Here is a 24,399-nt window from a genome sequence, read left to right as displayed (position 1 = left end):
TATAATAGAAGTGGCAACCAAATTAACAATTGAGAATGACAGATTGAAACACACGCATGCAATTGGTGTGAGTGAAAGCTTTATATGTATTGTGCATGCGCAAGTCAACTTAGCTTTTTATATATATATATATATATATATATATATATATATATATATATATATAGAATAAACTTGCTAAATTAGACTTGCTTTCTGATGTAGCTAAACTTTTTCCAGCCCAGTGAAGCACCCCAACTTCTCTTTCAGGTAATTGTCAGCAACATGGCAGTAAATATCAACACAAAGCAGATTATTATTGTAGATTACACAGGGAAAATAAAGGGTAAAATATTTAACTGCAGCAGTGTTTGACTATATTCTGTGCAGTGAGAAAACCTGAAGTCATTTTCAAAGTCCACCATTTCTTACTTCTTTTCAGTCGGGTCAAGTTTCTAAACTTTCTAAATCTCCACTTTCCAGCTAACGAAAAGAAAATAGGATTCCACCAAGTCTCCTATCTACTTACTCTAGGGCTTCTGTGAGAATCAAATGAGATGAGGCACGGGAAAACACTTCACAGACATTTGGTTGAAGTGTGAAATGTTTGCACCTGGCTATAAAGCAAGTCATGTTCCTGGGCTGAAGAAACTGCAAGGAGGCTAGTTGTCACTAGAGAGAGGAAGCCGGGCATTGCTATGTGACGTCATTACCCGGCGCCCACAGCCACCGTTTCCGGGCTGGCCTGGGCTGTGGGCCGCATTTTGTGCCATGGGGTCTTGGCAGTGTCGGCTGCAATTTGGTGGCATGTCGCTCCGGCGTGGTGGTGGGGGCTGTGCCCCACTTGGGGGAAGTTGAGTGTTGCTTTGTGGGTGCCAGGTCCATGGTCAGGTATCATAGCAACTGGTCAGACGGTCAGACACTTAGCATATTAGTCTGTTATATATATAGATAGTACTTATTTATTGCCATTTTAATTCTTTATGCCTATGTTTCTCTCTATATATATTTCTTATTATTACAGCAGTCCCTTTAGCATTTCTTGCAATACTGGTTTGAACTCTTTTAGCCTTTTTTTTGGTCTGGGAAGCTCTTTGTTTCACTTTCTATTCTGACTGATAGCCTTGTTGAATACAATAACCTTGGTTTCAGATCCTTGCTTTTTATCACCTTGAATACTTCATGCCACTCCCTCTGGCCTGTAGAGTTTCTGATGAGAAATCAGCTGACAGCCTTATGAGAGTTCCTTTGTAGGTAACAAATTGCTTTTCTCTTGCTACCTTTAAGATTCACTTTTTGTCTTTAATTTTTGGTATTTTTAATTATGATATGTCAGGGCATGGGCCTGTTTGGGTTTTTCTTGCTTGGGACTCTCTGTGCCTCCTGACCTAGTATGACTTTTCCCTTCACCAGGTTAGGGAAGTTTTCTGCCATTTTTTCTTTAAACAGGTTCTCTATTCCTTGCTCACTTTCTTCTCCTTCTGGTACTCCTATGATGTTATGTTTTATGTTGTCTCACAGCTCCCTTAAGCTGTCCTCCTGTTTTTAAATTGTTTTTTCTTTTTTGGTTCTCTGACTCAGTGACTTTTTTTCTACCCTCTCTTCTAATTTGTTGATCTGAACCTCAGCTTCCTCTAATCTGCTGTTTATTCCTTCCTATATATTCTTTATTTCTGTTATGTCATTCTTTATTTCCGACTGGTCATTTTTCATAATTTCTATACCTTTTCTCATGCTGTTAAGCATCCTTATCATCATTGCTCTAGACCAGTGATGGTGAACCTTTTGAGCTCAGTGTGTCAGCATTTTGAAAAATCCTAACTTAACTCTGGTGCTGTGTCACATATAGAAGAAATTTTTTGATATTTGCAACCACAGTAAAACAAAGACTTATATTTTTGATACTTACTTTATGTATTTAACTGCCATTTAACAAAGAAAAATCAACCAAAAAAATGAGTTCGCGTGTCACCTCTGACACGCGTGTCATAGGTTCGCCATCACTGCTCTAGACTCTCTATTTGATAAATTGCTTATCCCTATTTCATTAGCTCTTCTTCTGGAGATTTCTCTTTTTTCATTTGGGTTTTTTTTTTGTCTCCCCATTTTGGCTAATGTTTGGGTTTATTTCTATGTATTAGGTACATCTGCTACAACTACCTATTTTTGGAGGATCTCTGGTGCAGGACAACATCAGACGCTGCTTGTGACTAGCCCAGAGTACCCTGTTTGGAGGTATCAGCAATCCACAGCTTCTGTCTCCCTCTGTTGGAGCTGGGTGCCTTTGGAAAGGACCAAGATGTGGACTAAGATCTGCTTTTCCTAGAAGATCAGGCAAAGACTCAAAGCATTCAGAGATCCACCTCTGCCTGCAATCTGACTGTTATTCTCAGCCTTTTCATGAGCCTCTGGCTATAGACCACAGCATGGCATACACTCTACAGGGTGGGATAAAAGGTTTTCCAACAGGGTAGGGCAACTGCTTTCCCACCAGGCAAAAGCTGCCTGGATGGTAAAGGTCTGCCTGAGAGAGATTTCCTCTACAGTATGGGGGAATGACTCAGCACAGGAATGTTAGGTGGCTGGCTTCTGAGTTCTATTCCCAGAGCCACCAACCCTAAATTCTCCTTACACAGCTCTAGTCCACTCTACCATCCCTCTTCTAGAGCCCAAGGTGAGTGGCTGCACACAAAATTTTGTACATTGGCCCTTTAAGTGGGTGCCCGCAATTCTAGCCATCTCTCCCTGGCAGATAGAAACCCCACTGCTTTTCACAGCCAGATGTTATGTGGGCACATTTCTCAGTTCCGGTGTTCGGGGCCCAGCTTGGGGTTTAGACCCCAGGGTTCTCAATGGGGACCCCCCTCCCAACACCCTGCAGTTGAGATATTCCACTGGAACTTCAGCTGCTGTCTATTGAAGCCCGGCCAGCCCTCAAACTCCCCTGTCCTTCCTACCAGTCTTTATGCGGTCTCCACTTTCCATCTTTGGTTATAAGGGTTCTTCCCAGCTAGGCTTCAACTGGTAATTCAGGATGGTTTTTCTATATTTTAGTTTTAATTCCAGTTTGGTCCAGGGGGGTGGGGGGGATGTGTAGCTTCCACTTAATCTGCTGCCATCTTGGAATTCCCACTGGCAGATTCTTATATGTACCATGACCAGGGATCAAACCAGCAATCTTGGCATACTGGGACGACACTATAAGCAAATGAGCTAACCAGCCAGGGCTCTCTTTTTTAAATTGAATTTATTGGGGTGACACTGGTTGGTGAAATTACATAGGTTTCAGGTATACAATTCTACAATACATTAATTTGTATACTGTTGTGTGTATTTACCATGCCAAGTCAAGTTTCCTTTCATCATCATTTATTCCCCCTTCACCCTCTCTTGCCTCCCTTCTCCTCAAATTCCCTCTGGCAATCTCTATACTGTTGTCTTTGTCCATGAGTCTTTCTTTTTATTTGTTTTGCTTAATCCCTTCGTCCTTCTCACCCAGCCCAACAACTCCCCTCTGAGAGCTGCCAGTCTGTTCTTTGTATACATGGGTCTGTCTCCACTTTCTTGGTTTATTTTGTTCATTAGATTCTACATATAAGTGAAATCATATAATACCTTTCTTTCTTTAACTGGCTTATTTTACATTGCATAATATTATCCGAAAGTAGTAATGAGTATTTTCTTATCACAAGTAATTTCCACATAGCTTTTCAGATCTACAATGCCAAAAAAGTTTTTTAAATTAATAATTTATAAATAAAACTATTAACAAGAGAATAAAGGAGGTACAACAAAGGCAGAGACATATTTCATGTATTTTATGTACCACTACTATTCTAAGCCTTTCACAAACATCTTCCACACAGCAGACCATGAAAAATGTATTATCAGCCCTGGCCAGTTTGACTCAGTGTATAGAATGTTGGCCTGTGAACTGCAGTCTCAGGTTTGATTCCGCTGTAATAGTTGCTTAGGCTTTTATATATATAGACTGCAATGGACCACTTTTTAAAACTAGTCTATTTTGTGATTGCAGGATATGATGCAAACTAACAATAACCAAAAAAAATCAGATTAAAAAAAAAACACATAAGCTTGCTTTTCCTGGAAAAGTAATCTGAAAGCAAAAACAACCTGCATCCTGTTTTAAATGTTAGCTAGCACCAAATGACCAATTTAGTCCTTCTGGCACAGGAACTAAAAAACTAGTTATAGAAGATCCTTAGGAAAAAAACCTAAGCTTCCTGGCACCAGTGACATATTTTTTTTTTCCTTACAAAAAAAAAAAAAAAAAAAAAGGAATTACATCCCATATGAGGAAGATAAAATTTAGTGTGTCTTTATCTATTAGGAGACAAAATAAAATACTCATAACCTTTAAGCCCTTTGTCTAGCCTTCACTTAAGAAGAAACCTATCTCTTTATAGCTCAGTAAAGCTAAAAAAAAAGAGGTAAGTGAATTTTAGAGTAAGCAGAAGTCATAAATAGTCCTTCTGTGGGCCTAAAAATTCTCCTGTTGCACAGAAAGTCTACATAGAGCTTCACCTGTAGGATGTGGACACACTGTTAATTGTTCCCAATCTCAAAACAAATGGAATTTCAAAATTCAGGACAATTAAAACTACTGAAACTGTCCATCTTCAGCCAGTGCATGTAAAGACTACAGGTAATATCTAAATATGGTTTGTACGTTGCATTTACTGGGATACAAAGGACACATAGAATGCTTTTACTGATCTGTCTCAGTGTCATAAAATTTGTTGCATTTTTATGAAAATCTGATTTTATTTTATGAAAGTAATCAAAGGGTAATATAACCCAGAAAGTACAGGTTTCCCCCAACCTTCAGACAGTAGCACAGAAAGTAACAGGTTGAAATATAAGAAGACTATAAAAGTCCTACATTTTTCTTACATTTGTGAAATGCATGTAAATAAGATTTGTTTACAGTAGAGTACTTGGTACTGCAAGAGATTTGAAGACCACATATCAAATACACTAATTTAAGATAAATGTGGTTGAACACTAACTTACTACCTATTAAAGTAAACTGAACAAAGTAATTAGTAATCAATCTCTCAAGGAGCTTCAGAATTTACTATGTTAAAATGCTATCTGCTCCCATAAATGTTGCACTTCTTTGTACATGTTTAATACTTTCTGGTACAATCTTTCTCAAGATGTCAAGCTCTTTGAGAACAGCAATATTATCCATTTTTTCTAACACTTTCTCACCAGCAACAAAATAAAACTGAAGAGTTTCAGGTTGGGAAACGTCTGGCCCGTGGGCTGTTTAAGGCCGGAGAAATCACTTGGTCTGGCCCTGCCAAGGCATTAGGGGTGAGTTAATTAAATGTTTGACCAAATACAGCAGGCTAATTTTTAAGTTGATAATTTTGTATGGCCTGCAAATGATATTATAAATATCCAAATGGCCCATGGCAGAAAAAAGGTTCCCCACTTCTGGTTTAAATGATCTAAGATAATAAGACAGACCCCAACTCATGTCTGATTTCAAATGTGGTGCTGTTCCTCTATGCTAAACTGTTCTTCTAACATATTTGCAGAGTGCCAAATATTTAAAAGGCACTCTCTTGGGGCAGTCACCTTGGAAAACTGAATGTTTATGTTCAGACGTCTAACCACTAAAGAATCATACTATCGATATCCAAAAAACCAAGATGGCAGCATAGGTAAACACCGGAGTTTGCTGCCTCGAACAACTATTTCAAAAATACAACTAAAAGACAAAACGGAAATCATCCAGAAGCACAGGAAGGCTGGCTGAGTGGAAATTCTACAACTAGAAGGAAAGAGAAAAGCACACTGAGACTCAGAGGAGCTGCGGAAGTAAAGTGCAGAGGTACGGAGGTGCACGCACGTGGAACGGGAGGGAGTCTCAAGCTCCCAACTGCTCTGAACTCCAGTTCCGGGTGAGTGTCTGGGGACCCAGACTCATACGGGGAGAAACTGGACTGTCTGGCATCAATCGGAACTCGAGGGCGGCTTTCTCTCAGAGGTGTTGGCAGCAATAACTGAGGAACATTGAGACCTGGGGACTCTTAGGGCAGGGCTAAGGATCAGCCATTGTTGCTTGCTCTGCCCTATTGATCCCCTAAGACCCCACCCCACCCAAGCTGTGCACAGAGGCTTTTGCATATGAAAGGCCTGGCCCTTTGCAATCCGAAAATTACCTAACAAACTGCAGCTGGGTCAGAGAGACCCAGAACTTCCAAAAGAAGGCCCAAGGCCCCACAGCAGCTAGCACTGCTTCACAGCTGGGCCTCATCTGGGCACCTCCAAACCCCAAACAAAGAAGAGGAATCTGCAGATCTCTCCATAGCTCCGGCTGGGTAGCCTCAGGCAGAGGCTAAATTAGCACCTCCTTAGAGATCCAAGAGCCAGTGTACCCAGAGGTCAGAGTGGGACCATCCAGATTACAACTCCTCAGATCCATAAGGGACACACTCAGGGGGCAGACTCAGTGAGCACCAAAGCCCCACTGAAGCAAGTCTTGCCCCAGAAGGGTGTCTTCAGCACAGAAGTTCTCCCACTGCAGACACAGCTGATTCTCACAGCCAATTGGCCTGGCAGTCAATTCCTTCCAGTGATACCTACAACAATCAAGGCTTAACTACAACAAGACTGTGCACAAAGCCCACAAAGGGGTGCACCAAGAGTGTCCACCTCAGGTAATTGGGGAGGCTGAGCCACTGGGCCTTATATGACACCTAGCACAGAAAGCCACTCTATCAACACAGGGAAGCATAAAAAATGCGGAGACAAAGAAACAGGTCACAAATGACAGAAATGGAGGAAAGCAAACTACTGGATATAGAGTTCAAAACCACACTTCTAAAGTTTTTCAAGAATTTTCTAGAAACTGCCCATAAATTCAGTGAGACCCTCAAGAAATCTAGTGAGACCCTTGAGGTTATGAAAAAGGACCAACTAGAAATTAAGCATACACTGACTGAAATAAAGGATATTATGCAGAGTTCCAACAGCAGACTAGAGGATCACAAGAATCAAGACAAATATTTGAAATATGAAGAAGCAAAAAACACCCAACCAGAAAAACAAAAAGAAAAAAGAATCAAAAAATATGAAGATAGTGTAAGGAGCCTCTGGGACTTCAAGCGTACCAACATCCGAATTATGGGGGTGCCAGAAGAGAGAGAGCAAGATACTGAAAACCTCTTTGAAGAAATAATGACAGAAAACTTCCCCTACCTGGTGAAAGAAATAGACTTACAAGTCCAGGAAGCACAGAGAACCCCAAACAAAAGGAATCCAAAGAGGACCACACCAAGACACAACATAATTAAAATGCAAAGAGCAAAAGACAAAGAGAGAATCTTAAAAGCAGCAAAAGAAAAAAAGTAAATTACCTACAAGGGAGTACCCATACAACTGTCAGCTGATTTCTTAATAGAAACTATGCAGGCCAGAAGGGAGTGGCAAGAAATATTCAAAGTGTTCAATACCAAGATCCTATAGCCAAGATTACTTTACCCAGCAAAGCTATCATTCAGAATTGAAGGTCAGATAAAGAGCTTCACTGATAAGAAAAAGCTAAAGGAGTTCATCACCACCAAACCAGTATTATATGAAATGCTGAAAGGTATCCTTTAAGAAGAGGAAGAAGAAAAAGGTAAAGATACAAATTATGAACAACAAATACACATCTATCAACAAGTGAATCTAAAAATCAAGTGAATAAATAATTTGATGAACAGAATAAACTGGTGAATATAATAGAATCAGGAGCATAGAAAGGGAGTGGACTGAGTATTCTTGGGGGGGGGAAGGGGTGTGGGGGATGCGGGAAGTGACTGGGCAATAATCGTGCACCTATGGATGAGGAGAGTGGGGAGGGGTGAGGGCGGAGGGTGGGGTGGGAACCGGGTGGAGGGGAGCTATGGGGGGGAAAAAGAGGAACAACTCTAATAATCTAAACAATAAAGATTTAATTAAAAAATAAATAAAATTGCTAAAAATGAAGTGTTAACAAGTCAACAGAGCCTTAAACAGTAATAAGAAAACCATTCCCACACATAGTTGTCAGCAACTCATATAAAGAATTGACTACATGGGCCAGTAACTGGTAACATGAGAGTAAGTGGGAAGTTTCTGCCCTCAACTGCAAAAGATTGAGCTAATTTTTCATAACGTAATTTATAAACAGCTACAAGACATCCTTCTATTTTGACTCAATTTATTAAAAGTAAAGAAATTATTTACATACTTTTTTTAATGTTTTTAGTTGGTGGATGTGGCTGAATTCCTCCAGCTGGAAGTCCATAGGTGCTTATTCGTTGTACAAGACTTGCTACATTCCCATGCCTTTCCCGTCTGATGGGCAAATTGTCATCCTTGGATTCTGTTTCTCTCTTAATTTCCTATAAAAGGGAAAATCAGGAAATAGGAAAATTAAGTTATTTTATTAAATTCTCTATTGTAAAATGCCAAAGCACAGGTACAGTGATCTATAATAATAAAAGTGTAATATGCTAATTAGACTGGACAGCCAAAAGACCTTCCAGACATCATTCCAGACGAAGCCGCTGTGGCAGGGGCTGAGGAATAGGCGGTTAGGGGCGATCAGGCAGGCAGGTGAGCAGTTAGGAGCCGTCAGGCAGGTAGACAAGTGGTTAGGGGCAATCAGACAGGCTGGCAGAGTGGTTAGGGGTGATCACACAGGCAGGCAGAGTGATTAGGGGTGATCAGGCAGGCAGACGAGCAGTTAGGGGTGGTGAGGCAGGCAGGCAAGTGGTTAGGGGCGATCAGGCAGGCAGAGTGGTTAGGGGCAATCAGATAGACAGGCAGGCAGAGTGGTTAGGGGAGATTAGGCAGGCAGGCGAGTGGTTAGGAGCCAGTGGTTCCAGATAGTGAGAGGGTGCAGGCCAGGCTAAGGGGAACCCCCACAACCCCATGCATAAATTTCGTGCACCAGGCCTCTAGCTATTATATGAAACATGATATCAAAAGTTTTCCAACTTTTTCTCTGCCCACACAAATTTAAAGAATGCAACGCACTTTGGTAACAGTGGCTCACTATGAGTTTAGGTCTTATCAGAATTGGAGATATAGGTAAAGAAAAGGAAGCTGAAACACCACCTACACCCAACATACACATGGCACCCTGAAATACGTAGACAAACAATGACAAACAATAATTCTAAGTCAGGGGTGGACAAATTTTTTCTATAAAGGATCAAATAATAAAATATTTTAGATTTGTGGGTCATTCAATCTCTGTTGAAACAATAGACTCTGCTATTTGAAGTGCAGACACAGCCACATACTTAAATGAATGAATATAACTATGCACCAACAAAATTTTATTTATGAGTAATAAAATTTCAATTTTATATAATTTCACATGTCACTAAATGTCATGCTTCCTTTGGTTCTCCCCTCCCCCATTTATAAAATTCTTAGCGAGCATTCTCGGCTCATGAACTACAAGAACAGGTGGCATTCAGATTTGGCCAATGGGTCATAGTTTAATGAACCATGTTCTAAGTTGGAGGCTAAGAGAAGATATGCAAACCTTCACGAAAAGAAGTATAAGAGAAAAGGGAAGTTATGCCATGTTCAGTGATTTTAAAAACTCAGTATCACAAAGATATCAAATCTTCCTAAAACTGTTGATGCAATGCAATTTCAAAAATATCTCACAGATTTAGGAGAGCAATTTAATAAACAGGTTCTAAATTTGTATAGAAGAACAAAAGGTCAAGAATAGCCAGAACACTTCAGGGAAAAGAAAGTGAGGGGAATTCCTCTTTTTTACTATGATATACAGAAAAACTATGTGACACTATAAATTAGTACAGTACTGGCATAAAAACAGACATAGTGATAAATGAAACAAAATAAAAGTCCATAAACAAACAAACTTGATTTATAAGAGACAAAAAGTAAGAGAAAAAATAGATTCTTAAAATACATAGTACTTGTAAAACTAATGTTCCCTATTTAGGGTGTAGGGAATGAAACTGGACTCCTAATCTCACACATTTAATATTAAAATTAACAGTTTCTGTTCATTACAATTAAGCATTAAAAAAAGTGAATCACAAACCCAAAGACATTTTTCACATACAAAGTTAACAAAGAATTTCTGTCTCTAGGTGTTTGTGTCTACCACAATGTTAACCAGTTGTTACTGTCTAACTAGTAGGATTTCAGGTGATTTTGACTCCTTTGTACTATACAAAAGTGTTTGATGCTTGCTTTGTGTTTTTTTAAAACAATGAATATCGTCTTTCAATCAGAATAAGTTTTTCATTTCGGGAAAACTGTTAAAGTTGGTGGAGAATTGTGAAAAATTGTTAAAGTACAAATTACAGAAGACAAAATACTTTATAATATAGACACTTGCTTCATTTTTATGGTAATGCAATTAAGGAAAAATACTTCAATTTACTATTAATAATACATGACATTTCAACATTTGAAAACCTTACAGTTTTCAGACTGCACTAAGTATTTTTCAAACATAAAATCTATGTGAAAACTGGTACTTTACAAACTCAACATGCCAAACCTATTCATTTAGGATTCTCCTGAGCTAACAAGGTTTTAAACAAATAAAAGTCGTACCTCTGAGAGCTACTGTTGCTTTTTAGTACAAAAGACCAAGAACTTAGCTTGATATTCAAATCTTGTTCTTCTAAGAAAGTAAAGCTAGTTTAACTTAATATTAAGTACAGTATCAGATCCTAGCCCGTTTGGCTCAGTCGATAGAGCACCAGTCTGCAGACTGAAGGGTCCCGGGTTTATTCTGATTAAGGGCGCATGCCCAGGTTGTGGGCTCAATCCCCAGTAGGGGGTGTGCAGGAGGCAGCTGATTAATGATTCTCTCTCATCCTTGATGTTTCTATCTCTCTCCCTCTCCTTTCCTCTCTGAAATCAATAAATGTATGTAAAAATAAATAAATAAAAGTACAGGATCAGGAGACAGATGACTTGGGTACGAATTCTGGCATTATCCTGTATACTAGTTAAATAACTTTGGATATTTATGTTATTTTTAAATAAAAATTATGTGAATAAATATATTCGAGACAATGTTTCCCATTTCTATAAAATTAATTTACAACATATTGCTCAAGATTTAGAAACATTTTAAGGACCTTCAAAATTCTTTGAACCATAATCACATCCATGAATACTAGATATAATAAATCTAAGGGCAAAAGATATAAAATGAAAGGGAGAAGTAAGCTAGAATATATATACAGTCTACCCTACACAGGGAAAACTCAGGTTCCAAATACAAAGTACCAACTAAGATATCACAAGTACCAAGTGACCTCCAGGCTATAAGCAAAATTACAAATAAAGTTTACACTGGGCTCCCCCTCCACCTCCTACTGATACTATCTACCGCCAGGCACTTACTTACTTTCTCTCTCTCCCTCCTTCCCTTTCTCTCTTCCTCCTCCTCTCTCAGCAACCTACTAACCTAACTCTCTTTTCTAGTTCCTAGATACATAGTGCCCCCAAATTACTCTTTGGCTATCATCTTCAACAGCAATTTTATTGAGTACTTTTTTATTAGTAAGGCTTCCAGTGTTTCTTCTTCTCCCTTTACTGCTTTCTACTTAATTAGCCAGTAAATAAAATACATATTAATCCCGTAGCATCCATTGTCTACCAACTTCACTTTTTTCCTGATTTCCTTTACTGCTTTCTACTTAATTAGCCAGTAAATAAAATACATATTAATCCCGTAGCATCCATTGTCTACCAACTTCACTTTTTTCCTGATTTTGAAAATGACTTCAGGAGATCCAGTAACAAAAAAAAAAAAAAAAAAAAAAAAGGAGTCCTCACTCAGAGTATCATGTCTTGACAAAGCAAACACAGAAAAACTCTGAATCTCATTCCACAAATGAGGAAAGCCTCCTACATAATAAGTAATCCAATTTTTCAATCCAAAATTGACCAAGAAAAAATACACAATAGGGATAATTTCCAAATAGATAAGAATGTATTATATTGATTGATTTTATTTCATAAGGAATAAAAAGTAACAATTAAAGGAAGTAAAAAGTAAAAGTAAAGGAAGATGAGAAATATAAGCAAATGAGGAAGCTAAAAAGATTGGAGAGCATATAGTTATTCTTCACCTATTAAGGTAATCCAAGATACTTAGCTCTGATTGCACTAAGCAAAACCAGGTAACTTGAAAGATTATCAACAAAATTCACAACCTCTCCTTCATGTTGTAATTTATCTATACAATAATTTGGTTATCTGATCATGGCCAGTGCCATGATCAGGATTTGAAAATAGAAATCACTTAAGTTCCATATCATAAAATCAAAGGTCGAAAAGAATAAAAACCAGGTAAGAGCTTCTTTTTTCTTAAATGAAAGAGAGAATATCTAATCACCAAATTCCTAAACAGAGTTACAGATCTGTTTATGTTAATTAAAATTAAGGAATACACATAATTATTTTAAAGTTTACATTCAGGATTTGCAAAAAGTGTTGGAAATCCTGAATGTAACCTCCATCTTTACAGAAGCATAAATCAGAAGGTATGGAAAAGTGACATTATTAAGAAAAATAAAAATAAAAATAAGATTAAATGTTTATTTGGTACCATATGCTGTTCTAGCTAACAAGATAATTAACCCCATTCTTAAAAATCTTATTATGAAATCTGTATGTATCGCTGAATGCTAGCATATCAGAATCATCAAGGAAAACAGTAAAAAGATAATGTAGGATGGCCATTTTGAAAGTTTCTAAACTTATTTTTCTCCTTCCCCAAATAAACTATTCTCCATGTAACCACTGTCTCTTCAACTTGGACAAAGGGCCTCCCTATTTCAACTGTCCCTCCCCCACCTGTAAAAGGGAAGAGTAGGAATAGGGGTGGGAGGATTTATGTACATTTATTGGCATCCTACTCCTTTCCTTTTCCTATCACAAGAATGCTAATGACAGCCAAGTGAAGTAGATTAGAAAAAAACACTATGAAGAACTCTTCTACCCATATTCTTTCAGACATACCACACTGATCTAAATGAACTAGAAATACCGCAATAATTTATAATGGTCACACTTTTCATACTAGTTTTATTAATTTTTAAAAAATGCTATTTGTGTTTTTAGCGCTAGGATAAAGGAGTTTTAGAATAAGAACAACAGGGGATGAGGGTTAGTCTATGACTCAAAAGACACCAAGCCTACATGGAGATCCTTCTCTCAAGCCTCCTAGACTCCCTTGAGGCCACAGATGACAGTGACAAGCAGGCAATGAGGAATACTGACCTAATAAAAAGCAAAACCAAGAGATATCCCAGAAGCCCACGTTCTGGCAATCAAACTTTCCTGGTTTAAATCATTACAACTTGAAATACTTTTGCAGAAACAAAATATATTAACTGCTTAAGGGAAAAAATTAGATTTTAACTTTCCAGGTAAGTCCCAGGTAAACACTAACATGATTGATATCACAATGTCTCAACTTGAAATTTATGGTGTGAAAAATAGGAGATAAAGGGGATGAGGGTACAAATAATTCAGTTTAAAAGAGTTTCTATAGAAAACAGTCTATAAAATATCTACCAAATTCCTAAATGTAAAAGGAGGTTTTTGAAGGAGGGTTTTAAGAAAAGAAATGTATTTTTCCCATTAAATGCTGCTATACTACTTGAATTTTGTTTCAGCATGTATTACTTATTTTTAATTAAAAAAAACTTGGTGTGCCCACAAATAATATCACTGTAAGTCAAATTGTTTTAGAGCATTTAGAAATATCTTAGGTGTGTGAGCACACATTACAAAATCTAAATCCTTGTACCTCTTTTCTAACATTACCTGTATTAAACTATTTCTCTAACTCAGTAAATATAGTCTATATGGAATTCAAAATATTATCAAAAGTAACCCAAGTCACAAAACAAACTGCTCTAATCAGTGTGTATAGTTAATGTTTTACAATATGTACAAGAAAATGTACTATGAGGTAACATGAATAACTATATATAACTTTTGCATTATATCTGCTATTTTTATTGTAATTCCCAATAAGCAAATAAAAGTTGTCTTCTATTTAATATTCTGTTATCTACAGAGTTGTTTTCTCCTCTCCTGTGTTTCCGATTTACGAAAATAAATCAGTCTTCTTCTCCTGATTTAAAGCTAGCTTTCTGAACTATTTTATTAAAGCTACCAAATCTCCTACTGCTCAACAAAATCACTGAGGTTTATCTAAGCAAATTAATAGTTTTCACAAAGTAAGGGATTTAAAAAAGAAAGTAAAATTGTCAATTCCTTCACTCAAATAGTAATTTCTCTTGTTGAAACAGTGGAATATGGTAAGATTTAAACACAATATCAGCACTCTTCCAGAAAAAGAAGTTATATTTAAAAAACAAAAAAATCTCGAAGACCCTTTCCAAAGTAGCCATGTACATCAGGTCATCTTATTCCCCATTTTGCTACTTAGTATTTTTAAAGAAGTCTTTTAAAAGGTTTTTAAATATATTTGTAACCTATATAATCTAGAAATAAAATGAAATTTTAAAATGCAACATAAGTTGTCAAACTGCCTATTTTTTTTTAATCTAAAAAAAGCAGATTCGATAATTTAAATCTTTTTCCTAAATGTGAAAAAAAAAGCCTGCTAGAAATTTAGGTCAAAACACATCCAAATGATTTTTATTTACTTGTCAGCTTTTGTTTCTTTGTTTCTTATTATATCAAAAAGCCTAAAATACTTTATAAAGTTCCAAGGATTCTTCAAAGGAGATCAAACTTTCATTTAAAATTTTAAAATATAATAATACACTTACCAACACCTGAGACATCTTCTGTAAACATATCCACTTCTTTTTTAAAACACTAAAGTAAAATCACCATAACAGTAACCGATCCTATAAAAACCTGTAGCACCTCCAAGATCAGTATAAAGCCCACAAGAAAGCTGCTTGGAAGCTGGTATCCCCAACCCAAAACTACTGTCCTAACACTCTTTAAATACAACTAATGTTTCTGCTAACCTCTTTTGATATCTCATTTCACTGATATTTCTCTGCTTTCCCCATAACCTCCTGTACTTCAATACTTGTGAAACTACCAAATGTGCCTTCTACATTGGTGCCCAACCCCTTCCCTCCCCAACTTCCTCTGACTCATTCACTCAGGTCATCAGACTATGTACTCTACCATATATGAAACTCAATGAGCAGAGTTCACTAACATTTATTAAATGCCTATAACTAGTCAACTGCACTATTACCTATTTTCATGTGTTATCTTAATCTTCAGAAGTCATAAAAGAAAATAAAGGTATCAACTATGCTTATTACCTTTTTACTGAATGCTAATCTATTCTTGTGCTAATAATAACTAATATTCATTTTTCTTAGCACTTTATAACAATGGCTTAAGAAAAAACTATTCCTACACCACTTCCAAAAGAAGAAACTCTTCTAGATTGTGAGATTTTAGACTGTTAAGGATGTGCATTACAATCTCTACTTAAACGCATCATCATCTTGCTTTCCCCTTACAGAAAGATAGATATATTTTCCCCTATTCCTCCCATTAAGTACAGTTAAAAACTCTAGATACTACTTATTTTTAAAAATAGATAAAAGTATTGTGAAAAGTGGAGGAAAGGAGGTAACATAAGCCAAAGAGACCAGGTTTCTCTGAACCTGTTGAGTTCACTGGATTTTCTTTCTGCCTTATATATTCCAGACTGAGTACTGGAGGAGCTGGCAACCTGGAAATGCCAACAGACAGAGAGAAAAAAAGCTCCAAGAAAAGCCTTCTCTCTTTAGCCAAAGGACCAAGGAAAGGATAGTATAGCACAGTGGTTGGCAAACTCATTAGTCAACAAAGCCAAATATCAACAGTACAATGATTGAAATTTCTTTTGAGAGCCAAATTTTTTAAACTTAAACTATATAGGTAGGTACATTGTTATTAACTTAATTAGGGTACTCCTAAGCTGGCCTTTGCTAAAAACATCCTCAATCTGATTGAGGTACATTCGCTGAGGTTGACCCCTTCCAACTCTCCCATCCACACTCGTCTTGTATACTTGTTTCTCAGTGGTCGGCAAACTGTGGCTCTCTGGCCCCTTGAGTGTGGCTCTTCCACAAAATACAACGTGCAGGCGCGCATGTACAGCGCGATTGAAACTTCGTGGCCCATGCGCAGAAGTCAGTATTTTGTGGAAGAGCCACACTCAAGGGGCCAAAGAGCCGCATGTGGCTCGCGAGCCGCAGTTTGCTGACCACTGGTCTAGCAAGACAGAAAGCTCTTAGACAACAGCCACTACACTGCAGTCAAATATCACAGGAAAAAAACCTATAGCCCCATCCTCACCCACACCAACAAAGGCCAAGCAGGGAGCCTACATTTCCACCCTTAGCAGGCTGTAATGAGGTACCCCAACTACCACCCCTTCCCCATGTCCCCAGCCAGGGTAGTATCAAAGAAGGCCAAATGGAGAGCCAAAATTCCCCTCCCAACCAGGTAGGAATGAGCCCTCCTCTCCCACTTACTGTGAAGGCAGAGGCAGGCCACAAGGCAACATTAAGGCACACATGCCCCTCCAGGGAGGAGGGTATCAGTGGAGGCTACTGGAGCCTGAACTCCTACTCACCCAGAATTAACAAGAAGCTCCTCCCCCTCCAAGTGACAATGGAGACAAGTAGGGAATCTGAATTGGAGGTAACTTTTTTCCCCCCCAGCACAAGTTCCCCCTTTAATTAAATAAAGTTTATGTTTTGATCCCAGGTCCTCAACCAATATTCTGATTTTTTTTTTAAATATTTTTACCCCCAGATTTCTGCTTTCTCATCTTACAACTGAAGCAACCTTCTAAAGGCATTTTATCTTAGACCCTTATCTTCAAAGAATGACTTTTTCCCCCCAAAGGACTCAATAACAACAAGAACAAAAAAAGATAATTTCCATCAGGTCATTTTTCTATAAATATGATTACACAGAAAAAACCTATCACAATTAGTGTTATCCTAAGGAACTATAGGTTACTCAAATCCTAACCACCAAAAGCTTTTTTTAGTGTCTAGTTTTTCATCCAGTCAGTCCACTTTTAAATAAACTTAATCTGTTCTATCGCTACTACCACCACCGAGACAAAATGATTTCCCTAGGCACATAGGCTAACCAGGCTAACTGCTTGTTCCATATTTTCTCATTTTAATTACTTTCTTCTTTATTTTCTCCTTCCTTTAAAACTATTCACTTTTTCTAAAGAGCAATTAGTAAAGTTCTACCTTATTTACCTACTTTTATTATTAACATTTAATAGTACCCGGACTATTACAGGCACAAAAACAAAACAAAACAAAACAAAACAAAAAAACCCTAAATATATGTTGGCTAAATTAACAATTTAGCTGATTTTCTTCTCCCATTTCCCCATTCAAAATGGATGAAATAATAAACTCCATCATATATCTACAAGCAAGACACATAATCAAATACCTACCAATAACCCAAACAGGTGGAATATCCCACTCTTACATAGAAAGAAATGAATGCACTAGAACAGCGGTTCTCAACCTGTGGGTTGCGACCCCTTTGGGGTTGGAAAGACCCTTTCACAGGGGCCGCCTAAGACCATCAGAAAACACATATATAATTATAAATTGTTTTTGTGATTAATCACTATGCTTTAATTATGTTCAATTTGTAACAATGAAAATACATCCTGCATATCAGATATTTACGATTCATAACAGTAGCAAAATTACAGTTATGAAGTAGCAACAAAAATCATTTTAGGTTTGGGGGTCACCACAACATGAGGAACTGTATTAAAGGGTCGCGGCATACGGAAGGTTGAGAACCACTGCTCTAAAGCAAGCATGTCAAACTTGCAGCCCACAACAAATATTTCTGCGGCCCAGCCAATCTAACGGTATGTAAGAAACATTTTAATAAAAATTTTGTAACTTAATTATTACAATATTCTGTTATACATAATTATTAATAACAAACTACAACGTTCATTAATGACTGATTACTATAATCGTGTTGCAGTCATTCCCCTTACATGCCTTACCGGCAGGCACACCATTTCTCTCCACTAATAATAGCAGCAAATATCTTAGCAGCCGACTGGCACATCATTAGTCTTGTGCTGACTTGTTTGGTGCGCTCAGAAGGAAATATTTTGCTTTCGGAGAACAAGAAAAATAGGTTTATCTGCGTTATGCTTGTTAATTTGAGCAGTTATCCAGTGTCTGGTAAGTTAATGTTCAAGAAAAAATACTAATTTTTATTAAAATGTTCTATTATTTTATGTTAACTATTACTCATTTATTTCAGCCCTTTGTATTCAGCATGTCTCTATCGAAATAAACCTACAAAAATTGAAGCTTTGTTTATTTGTGTCCCACATAAGCTTAAATCTTGTTTATTTGGCCCACGTTAGCCTTTGAGTTTGATATGTTTGCTCTCTAGAGAGGTGTCTTCAGGAAGAATACAAAGCAGGTATATATGTGGGTATGAGGGAGATGAAGAAAGAATCAAATCCAGGTACATACACCGTGACTCCAAAGGCCATGTTCCTTTCACAATGCCATGCTATTTTCTTGATGTACCTCTAGTACAGTAGATGGAAACCACAACCATCACATTGAGCCTACCTTCCTCTAATTTCAGGGATCTTTCTCAAAGGAAATAAATGCCTTATCTACTCCACATTCTTCTGTGATTTATTGGCCAAATAACCTCAGAGATTTTATCCAAGAATGGTATTGATAGTTTGACCCAATTTAAAGTATCAATGTCATTTTGCATCCCACCACCACTCACTTATTTCTTTCAAAGCACACGTGACTATCAAAAATTATCTTCATCTATTTCATTTACTTTTTTAAGATGTCTATTTCCCCCCACCATTAAAATATAAACTCATTAAGAGGGAACTTACCTGTTATTCACCATTGTATCCCTAGCATCAACAAAAAGTCCTAGCAATAGAACATCTATAATAAAAGTATAATATGCTAATTAGACTGGAGGTCCATCGGGACGACCTTCTGGACAAAGCCGGGGCTGACCAATGATGTTCCTCTCTCATCGATGTTTCTCTCTCTCTATCCCTCTCCATTCCTCTATCTCTAAAAATCAATAACATATTTTTAAAAAAGAATAACTCTAATAATCCTATATAATAAAAGGGTAATATGCAAATTGACCCTAACAGCAGAATGACTGGGAATCACTGGTCACTATGACACACACTGACCACCAGGGGGGAGATGCTCAATGCAGGAGCTGCCCCCTGGTGGTCAGTGTGCTCCCACAGGGAGAGCTTTGCTCAGCCACAAGCCAGGCTGACCGCTGCCAGTACAGCGGTGGTGGCGGGAGCCTCTCCTGCCTCCTCAGCAGCGCTAAGGATGTTCGACTGCAGCTTAGGCCTGCTCCCTGCTGGCAAGTGGACATCCCCCCGAGGGCTCCCGGGCTGCCAGAAGGATGTCTGACTGCCAACTTAGGCCCGAACACCAGGGAGTGGGCCTAATCCAGTAAGTGGACATCCCCCAGACTGCGAGAGGGCACAGGCCAGGCTGAGGGAACCCGAGTGCACAAATTTTTGTGCACCGGGCCTCTAGTCTATATATATAAAAGCCTAAGCGACCACTCAACTGGTTGCTATGACATGCACTGACCACCAGGGGGCAGATGCTCAATGCAGGAGCTGTCCCCTGGTCGTCAGTGTGCTCCCACAGCTGCAGCCTTAGTTGGGTTAATTTGCATATTTGCTCCTGATTGTCTTGTGGGCATGGCTTGTGGGTGTAATGGAGGTACAGTCAATTTGCATGTTTCTCTTTTATTAGATTAGATAGCCTCTACTCTTTCCTCTTTAAAAACTTTTCCTTCGAAAACCAAGATGGCAGCATAGGTAAACACCGGAGATTGCTGCCTCGCACAACCACTTCAAAAATACATCTAAAAGACGGAATGGACATCATCCAGAACCACAGGAAGGCTGGCTGAGTGGAAATTCTACAACTAGAAGGAAAGAGAAAAGAATACCGAGACTCAGAGGAGGTGCGGTGAGGAAGTAAAATACAGAGGTACAGAGGCACATGCGGACAGGGCTGGCGGCTGAGGACACGGTTGTCTTTTTCAATCAGGAGGGAGTCTCAAGCTCTGAGCTCCAGTTCCGGGCAAGTCTCTGGGGACTCAGACTCATATGGGAGAAACTGGACTGTCTGGCATTGGTCGGAACTCCAGGGCAGCTTTCTCTCAGAAGTGCTTGCAGCGATTGCCGGGACACTGAGAAGCAGAGCCTCTGAGGGCAGGACTGAGAACAGCCATAACTGCTAGCTCCGCCCTGTTGATCCCCTGGGACCCCGCCCTGCCCAAGCCGTGCACGGAGGCTTTTGCATATGAAAGGCCTGGCCCTTTGCAATCTGATAATTACCTAACAAACTGCTGCTGGCCCAAGGCCCCAGGGCAACTTGCACTGCCTCACAGCTGGCTCCTGCTGGTAGCATCAGGCAAAGGCTAGATTAGCACCTCCTTAGAGATCCAGGAACCAGTGTGCCTGGTGGTCAGAGTGGGACCATCCAGATTGCAGCTCCTCGGATCCATAAAGGACACACTCAGGGGGCAGACTCAGTGACCACCAAAGCCCCATTGAAGCAAGTCTTGTCCCGGAGGGGTATCTCCAGCACAAGAGTTCTCCCACTGCAGACACAGCTGATTCTCACCGCCAATTGGCCTGGAGGTCAATCCCTCCCAGTGTTACCTACAACAATGAAGGCTTAACTACAACAAGCCTGTGCACAAAGACCACATGGGGGTGCACCAAGAGTGTCCACCTCAGGTAATTGGGGAGGCTGAGCCACTGGGCCCTATAGGACACCTAGCACAGAAAGCCACTCTATCGACACCGCGAAGCATAAAAAAATGCAGAGACAAAGAAACAGGGCACAAATGACAGAAATGGAGGAAAGCAAACTACTGGATATAGAGTTCAAAACCACACTTTTAAGGTTTTTCAAGAATTTTCTAGAAACCGCCGATAAACTTAATGAGACCTTCAAGAAATCTAATGAGACCCTTGAGGTTGTGATAAAGGATCAACTAGAAATTAAGCACACACTGACTGAAATAAGGAATACTATACAGACTCCCAACAGCAGACCAGGGGAGCGCAAGTATCAAGTCAATGATTTGAAATGCGAAGAAGCAAAAAACACCCAACCGGAAAAGCAAAAAGAAAAAAGAATCAAAAAATATGAAGATAGTGTAAGGAGCCTCTGGGACAGCTTCAAGTGTACCAACATCTGAATTATAGGGGTGCCAGAAGAAGAGAGAGAGCAAGATATTGAAAACCGATCTGAAGAAATAATGACAGAAAACTTCCCATACCTGGTGAAAGAAATAGACTTACAACTACAGGAAGCGCAGAGAACCCCAAACAAAAGGAATCCAAAGAGGACCACACCAAGACACATCATAATTAAAATGCCAAGAGCAAAAGACAAAGAGAGAATCTTAACACATTGTATGCAGGAAACATATTTATATGTTTTACTTATACGTTTTATGTTGACTGGTAGTACAGTGCGAGACACGTATTAATACGGTTTTTATAGACTAGTGGTAGAATGCAGGTAACGTATAAATATGTAAACTAAAGTTATCGTAATTTTACTGAACATTGCCATTTGCGCAAAAAATTAGCAAAAATGGCCCATGCCACCTGTTAGCGCGCGATAAAAACTACCCACAAACAATGTGTTAAAAGCAGCAAGAGAAAGACAGTCAGTTACCTACAAGGGAGTACCCATACGAATGTCAGCTGATTTCTTAACAGAAACTATGCAGGCCAGAAGGGAGTGGCAAGAAATATTCAAAGTGTTCAATACCAAGATCCTATAGCCAAGATTACTTTACCCAGCAAAGCTATCATTCAGAATTGAAGGTCAGATAAAGAGCTTCACAGATAAGAAAAAGCTAAAGGAATTCATCACCACCAAACCAGTATTATATGAAATGCTGAAAGGTATCCTTTAAGAAGAAGAAGAAAAAGGTAAAGATACAAACTATGAACAACAAATACACATCTATCAACAAGTAAATCTAAATATCAAGTGAATAAATAATCTGATGAACAGAATAAACTGGTGATTATAATAGACTCAGGGGCATAGAAAGGGAGTGGACTGACTATACTTGGGGGGAAAGGGGTGTGGGGGAAGCGGGAAGAGACTGAACAAAAATCGTGCACCTATGGATGAGGACAGTGGGGAGGGGTGAGGGCGGGGGGGGGGGTGGGAAACAGGTGGAGGGGAGCTATGGGGGGAAAAGAGGAACAACTGTAATAATCTGAACAATAAAGATTTAATTTTTAAAAAAAGAATAATTACCGCAGGGGTTGGATAGAAGGTAAAAAGGCAATAAATGGTTGACTTGGGATGTTAAATACACAATACAATAAACAGATGATGTATTATAGAATTGTAGACCTAAAACCTATATAATTTTATTAACCAATGTCACCCCAATAAATTCAATTTAAAAAAAGAAAAAAAAAAACAAAGAAAAAAACCCAACTTTTCCTTCTCACTCAGATTACCTTTAAGTAATATTCAAAATGTACTGTACCACTGGCTTTAATCCACACTTTTGGCCTTAAATCCCATTATCCCCATCCCCAATATGAAAACTTTCAATCAACTGAAGTAGTCCACCTAATTATATTTACCACAAAACACCTTTTGCCGTTGCCAGACATACTACAATGAATATTCATCTAACTCCCCATCATTAAAAAACAAGTCAAGTGTTACTTTTAACATATTTTCTGAATAATATTTTTCCAAGACCCTTTAACACCCATCTCTTTACCACACATCTAACATTCAATCACTACAATTTACCATCCTGTTTCCATGCTGTCATTTTCCCATATAAAATAAAACATGGGAAATACTCTTCACTCCATACCACAAAGCACTTCATAGTCAATTGCTAAGCACTTATTTACTGGAGTGTTTATTTTGTTTCCTATCTCAATTATAAAGCAGAAAGTCTAACGGCAGAGTGTCAAATATCAACAAAGACATGGATACTGAATCTCAAAATTTACACAAAGAAATAAATCAGACACTCATTCTCAACTTTAGTCTAAAACACCGAAGTAGAAAGATCTGATAAACCAGCATGTTTCTTCTCAATTTTGACTTCTTAAATATTATATAAATCGGTGAGAAAAGAGTAGACTATCTGATAACTTTTCATGTGGAAAAAATGTAACCGTGCCCAAATCATATATGTACAAAAAGGCAAAACTGATGAAAGATTCATACTGAAAACTAAAACTAATAAACACAAAAAAGAATATTTTTAAGACTTCTCTGCTCCCTTAGTTATAAATATGTTATACTTAGACTAGAGGCCTGATGCATGAAATTCTTTACTTAGACTAGAGGCCCGATGCACAAAATTTGAGCAAGAGTAGGACTTCCGACAGAAGTTTTCCCACTGCAGACACAGCTGACTCTCACAGCCAGTTGGCCTGGAGGTCAAATCCCCCCAGTATTAACTACAACAATCAAGGCTTAACTACAACAAGACTGCACACAAAGACCACGAGGGGGTGCACCAAGAAAGCGTAAAAAATGGGGAGACAAAGAAACAGGACAAAATTGTCAATGGAAGATACAGAGTTCAGAACCACACTTTTAAGGTCTCTCAAGAACTGTCTAGAAGCCGCTGATAAACTTAATGAGATCTACAAGAAATCTAATAAGACCCTCAATGTTATGATAAAGAACCAACTAGAAATTAAGCATACACTGACTGAAATAAAGAATACTATACAGACTCCCAACAGCAGACCAGGGGAGCGCAAGTATCAAGTCAATGATTTGAAATGCGAAGAAGCAAAAAACACCCAACCGGAAAAGCAAAATGAAAAAAGAATCCAAAAATACGAAGATAGTGTAAGGAGCCTATGGGACAGCTTCAAGCATACCAACATCAGAATTATAGGGGTGCCAGAAGAAGGGAGAGAGCAAGATATTGAAAACCTATTTGAAGAAATCATGACAGAAAACTTCCCCTACCTGGTGAAAGACAACTCCAGGAAGCACAGAGAACCCCAAACAAAAGGAATCCAAAGAGGACCACACCAAGACACATCATCATTAAAATGCCAAGAGCAAAAGACAAAGAGAGAATCTTAAAAACAGCAAGAGAGAGAAACTCAGTTACCTACAAGGGAATACCAATACGACTGTCAGCTGATTTCTCAACAGAAACTTTGTAGGCCAGAAGGGAGTGGCAAGAAATATTCAAAGTGATGAATGCCAAGAACCTACAACCAAGATTACTTTATCCAGCAAAGCTATCATTCAGAATTGAAGGTCAGATAAAGAACTTCACAGA

The 24,399-nt window shown here is 38.5% G+C and overlaps 1 protein-coding gene across 1 annotated transcript in view; it reads right to left on the bottom strand.

The window, feature by feature from the left end:
* Window positions 1-24,399, bottom strand: part of CD2AP (CD2 associated protein) — a 114,451-nt gene that overhangs the window by 67,717 nt on the left and 22,335 nt on the right. Inside the window, exon 3 of the mRNA XM_081093990.1 lies at window positions 8,228-8,381. Within this exon, the coding sequence (XP_080950116.1) occupies window positions 8,228-8,381 (154 nt within the window). The remainder of the gene's footprint in view (window positions 1-8,227; window positions 8,382-24,399) is intronic.

The sequence above is a fragment of the Myotis nattereri genome (assembly GCF_964212035.1).
Source record: "Myotis nattereri genome assembly, chromosome: 6".
In the NCBI taxonomy this organism is placed as follows: Eukaryota; Metazoa; Chordata; class Mammalia; order Chiroptera; family Vespertilionidae; genus Myotis; species Myotis nattereri.
This window is presented reverse-complemented; position numbering and strand designations above follow the sequence as displayed.